General features: G+C 40.9%; 1 protein-coding gene across 1 annotated transcript in view; it reads right to left on the minus strand.

Moving 5' to 3' along the window:
• Positions 1-1196: 1196 nt before the first annotated feature.
• LOC117801012 (keratin-associated protein 10-12-like) overlaps positions 1197-5061 on the minus strand; it is a 7223-nt gene continuing 3358 nt past the window's right edge. The window contains exon 2 of the mRNA XM_034653924.1: positions 1197-1208. Coding sequence (XP_034509815.1) covers positions 1197-1208 — 12 coding nt within the window. The remainder of the gene's footprint in view (positions 1209-5061) is intronic.

Below are 5061 nucleotides of genomic sequence, written 5' to 3' on the forward strand. Positions count from 1 at the left end.
TCAGGAACCAGGACCTCTAAAACCGCAGAGCTCACAGCGGTGGGGGTCAGCGCACACAAATTCCCCAAGTGGATCACTGGGTGAAATGGTAAGTAGGGACCCTCCTAGTTTCCAGCCCTTGGTTTCCAGACTCGTGTTTTCTACCTGTTATGGACTCAGTACCATATAAAGGCCACTGATGAAGAGCGTCTGAGGTTCTGGAGGGGGTTACATCCTCCTCATGAGATTCACCTCCAAACTGACCTTCAACAGGCTTCTGCTGCTGGAGGGCTGGGTCCCCAGCCGCAGCAGGCAGCTAGATCGGCCTCAGTGAAGAGCATAGCCTCCTTTCCCCACCCCCTGGCTCCAGCACTCATGCACCCTCTGTGCGGGCGATAGAGACGGGCTAGCCACAGCTGGCCATGTAGTTTTGTCTACCTGACCGTGTAGCACCACTTCGTGGGGGCTGTTCTCTGAGTCGTGGTAGTCTGGTCCAGCACGGGAGAAGCTGGAAGTCACCACTCTGTCCTAACAACAGGTAAATAGCAGAACAAGTTGAAAAATCAATGGTTCTTCTTAGATTTGTAAGAGAAGTGAGGTCACAGGGCAAACCACTGCTCCCCCCCCCCAAAATGGAGGCACCCACAGGCAAATACAGAGAATCATAATTTGCTGGGGCCGGGTCCAGGGCAGGGAAACCCAGACTGTAATTCACAACTTGCTGGAGGCTCAGTGTAGACAAGGCTGGGAGATTAAAAACTTCAGGGGACCCAGTCATGGGAGGCTCCTGCACTGTTGTGAGGTTTACACCTCCTAGAACTCTTGGTGATGGAGGAAGATCCCCTCACGCCTCTGGCGGGGTGAGGGGATAAAGGAATCATCTTGAAATTTGGCAGAGCATTCTTAATGAGGCTCACTCAGGAAAAACTATTAACCAGAACTTAACCGCTGAGGGATTTATCAGCCTGACTGACCCATGGAAAGGAAAATACCTAACTCAGCCCCTCTAGCCATCCTGTCTCATGGAAGGGGGGAGGACTGAGAAACTCTTGAAAAGAGGCACAGGCTCGCTGGAAGCCTGAGCCCTGATCACAGGACTACAGAATGTGTCCCTCCCCGCCAACACCTCACCACCAAGTACCAAAGGTTATTTACGGCAGTTCCCTCTACCCAGGGCAGCATGTCTGGCTGTCGAGGAAACAGTCACAAGGCAAAGGCTAAAGAGCAATCTGCAGACAGAGCACATGACAGAACCGGACATGACTGACAGGCCGGAGTTTCCAGACTGGAAATTCAGAACAACTCTGATGAACATGCTAGGGGCTCTGATGGGTAAAGCAGACAGCATGCGAGAACAGATGGAGAAACGTAAGCAGAGAGATGGAAATCCTAAGAAAGAATCAGAAAGAAACACTCGAGACAAAAACATTGCAACAGAAATGAAGAACGCCTGTGATGGGCTTCCTAGTGGACTGGACACGGCTGAGAAAGCATCTCTGAGCTGGAGGACATATCAACAAAACCCTGCAAAACTGCAACGCAAAGGGAACAAAGAGGAAAAACCAGAACAGAATGCCCAAGGACGATGGGACGACATGGAAGGTATAAATTTGTGAAGTGGGAACAGCAGAGGAGAAGTGAGAGAGAAAGCAGCAGAAGACAAACTTGAAGCAATAATGACTGAGAATCCCCTTAACTATTGTCAGACACCAAGCCACAGACCCAGGAAGCTCAGAGAACATCAAACAGCATAAGTACAAAAATCAAGTATACCTGGGAGCATCATTTCCAAACTGCAGAAAATCAGAGATAAAGAAAAAAATCCTCGATGAAGCCAAAGGAAAAAAAAACCTTACCTACACAGGCCCACAGACAAGAATTACACCAGCTTCTCCTCAGAAGCCACATGAGCAAGGAGAGAGGAGAGCAAAATATTTCAAGTGTTGAGAGGGAAAAACCTGTCACCCAAGAATCCTGTACCCTGCAAAATTATCCTTCAAAAGTGAAGGGAAAATGAAGACTTTCTGAGACAAATAAGTATTGAGGGAAATTTTTGCCAGTAAACCTCCTTTGCAAGAAGGTCTTTAGAGAAAAGGAAAGTAATATAGGTCAGAAACTTTGGTCTATATAAAGTAAGGGAGCACAGTGAAGAAGGAATAAGAGGAGATAAAATAACAACTTCTATTTTTCTTATTTTTGATTGGTACAATGGTTTGTTCAAAATGATAATACCAACAATGTATTTATTTGATTATGTATGTTTAAGTATATATTATATATGTATACATAAGTATACACATGACGCTTATATATGTAAGCATATATAGAAACATATACATATATGAAATAATTAACTGTGGTTTTATATTTAAAGTGGGATTTCTGGTAGATAGCAGATAGTTGGTCTTGCTTTTTTATCCAATTTAAAAATCTCTGTCTTTTTATTTTGATGTTTAGACCTTTTACATTTAATGGAAGTTGTTATACACTTAAATGTAAAGTACCATCTTGCTGGTTGTGTTCTATTTCTGCCATCTGTTCTTTTTTCTCTTTTTCTTCTTTTCAGGTTTAGTTTTTTTGTTTTTGTTTTTTTAAGATTTTTTTATTTATTTGACAGAGAGAGACATAGTAAGAGAGGGAACCCAAGCAGGCGGAGTGGGAGAGGGAGAAGCAGGCTTCCAGCTGAGCAGGGAGCTCAATGCAGGGCTTAATCCCAGGACCCTGGGATCATGACCTGAGCCGAAGGCAGACACTTAATGACTGAATGACCCAGGCGTCCCCAGGTTTAGTATTTTTAATTATCCCATTTCATCTCTACTTTTGTCCTCATCAGTTACACATCTTTTCAAAGTGGATTGGTCAAGAATTTGTAATTTACACCTTTAATAGAACACAATATACCTCCAAATGATATTATGCTGGTCGTTTGTAGTGTTGGGACTCCACAGCAGTTTATTTCTGTATCACATCGTCTGGGGAGGTGGTGTCTCCTTTACTTCTACACGTGTGAAGACCCCCAGTGCGTTGTGACAGTGTCTGCTCTAGACAGTAGATTATCTTGTAAAGCTTTTTATATTTAGCTTCTCTCTAGAATCATTTCTAGAGCAGCTTTTTCCCCTTGTGTACATCAGGTTTCTCTCTGCTCTCCCAATCACTGGCTTGAAGAAATTTTCTTAATATTTCTGGTAGTGGGTGTCTGTGGTTAATCTCTCTTCGATTTTGTTTATCTGAACAAGTGTTTATTTCACTTTAATTTTTTTAAAGATTTATTTATTTATTTATTTATTTATTTATTTATTTGACAGAGACAGAGACAACCAGCGAGAGAGGGAGCACAAGCAGGGGGAGTGGGAGAGGAAGAAGCAGGCTTCCAGCAGAGGAGCCTGATGTGGGGCTTGATCCCAGAACGCTGGGATCACTCCCTGAGCCGAAGGCAGACGCTTAACGACTGAGCCACCCAGGCGCCCCTATTTCACTTTAATTTTTAAAGATGCTTTCCTAAAAGTTTCATAGGGTTGACAGATTTTTGTTTTAGTATTTTAAAGATGTCTTTCCATTGTCTTTTGAATTGTATGCTTTCTAATTAGACTATGAAGAGATTCTCATCTTCATTCTGTATGAAGCATGTCTTTTTCATGCAGATGTCTTCAAGATTTCCTCTTCTCTTTTGGTTTTATAGTCAGACTTTAATTATGTGTCCAGGTCATTATTTTTTGTAGGAGTGGAGAGCTGATTTATCCTACTCGAGATGCTCTGAGCTTCTTGGACCTATGATTTTAGGTCTTCCATTATTTTTAGAAAGTTAATGATAAATTTTAAGAAATTAAATATTTCTTCTGCCTTATTCTCTTTCTTCTGTTTTTCTGGGATCTTAATTACATGCATTAGTGATGATTTAATATTGTCCTAGAGCTCCTTGACGTTTTATTCTTGTTTTCCCCCCTACTGTTTTTCTCCTTGGGTTTTAATATGGGCTGTGTCTATTTACTTATCTTTAAATTTAATGATTACACACTTGGCGGTGTCAAGTCTACTGATTAGTCCATTGAAGGAATTTATTTTTGATATTGTATTTTGATTTTTACATAATCTTTTTGACCCTTTCATACAGTGCCCATCTCTCTGCTGAAATTCTCCATCTGTTCATATATGTAGTCACATTTTACCCTTGATTATTTAACATATTAATTTTAGTTATTTTACTTAGTTATTTATTTGAACCCCTCTGAGACATCTCCCACATGACTCAATCCCCCACATGACTGAATGCTTTAGTCCATCCTGAATGTAACTGTTATTCTAAATTTAACATTTATAATTCCCATGCTTTTATTTATGAATTTACCACACATGTCCCCCCTAATCATTTAGCACATCTCTTAACTTCTCTTATATATTTGCTGCTTTTTAAACTCTTTTTGCTGCATTTGGGATTATTTTCTTTGGATCTGCCTTCTGATTTCTCTAATTCTCTCTTCTGCTGTGTCTAATATTCTGTTTAACGTTTCCACTAAATTTTTAATTTTTATTACTTGATTTTTTTATTTCTAGAAGTTTTCTTTATTTCCCTCAAGTCTGTTTCTTCTATTTTAATAAATACTCACTCTGTTCTCATATTTATAGTTCTGTGCTTTATTTCTTTAAACATATTAACTTGGTGTTTTTCTTTTGTAGAAATGCTGTACATTACATTCCCCAACTCATTTGTCTTATAACTGGAAGTTCGTAACTTTTGACCACCTTCACCCATTTCACCTACCCCCTGCCCCCACCTCTGGAAATATTATTATTATTATTGTTATTATTTTGATTCCACATACAAGTGAGATAATACAGTACAATTGACCCTTGAACAACATGAGTTTGAACTGCATGGATTTTTTTTTTAAGATTTTTTTTAATTTATTTATTTGACAGAGATAGAGACAGCCAGCGAGAGACAGAACACAAGCAGGGGGAGTGGGAGAGGAAGAAGCAGGCTCACAGCAGAGGAGCCTGATGTGGGGCTCGATCCCATAACGCCGGGATCACGCCCTGAGCCGAAGGCAGACGCTTAACCGCTGTGCCACCCAGGCGCCCCCG

The sequence above is a fragment of the Ailuropoda melanoleuca genome, chromosome 1 (assembly GCF_002007445.2).
Source record: "Ailuropoda melanoleuca isolate Jingjing chromosome 1, ASM200744v2, whole genome shotgun sequence".
Lineage (NCBI taxonomy): Eukaryota > Metazoa > Chordata > Mammalia > Carnivora > Ursidae > Ailuropoda > Ailuropoda melanoleuca.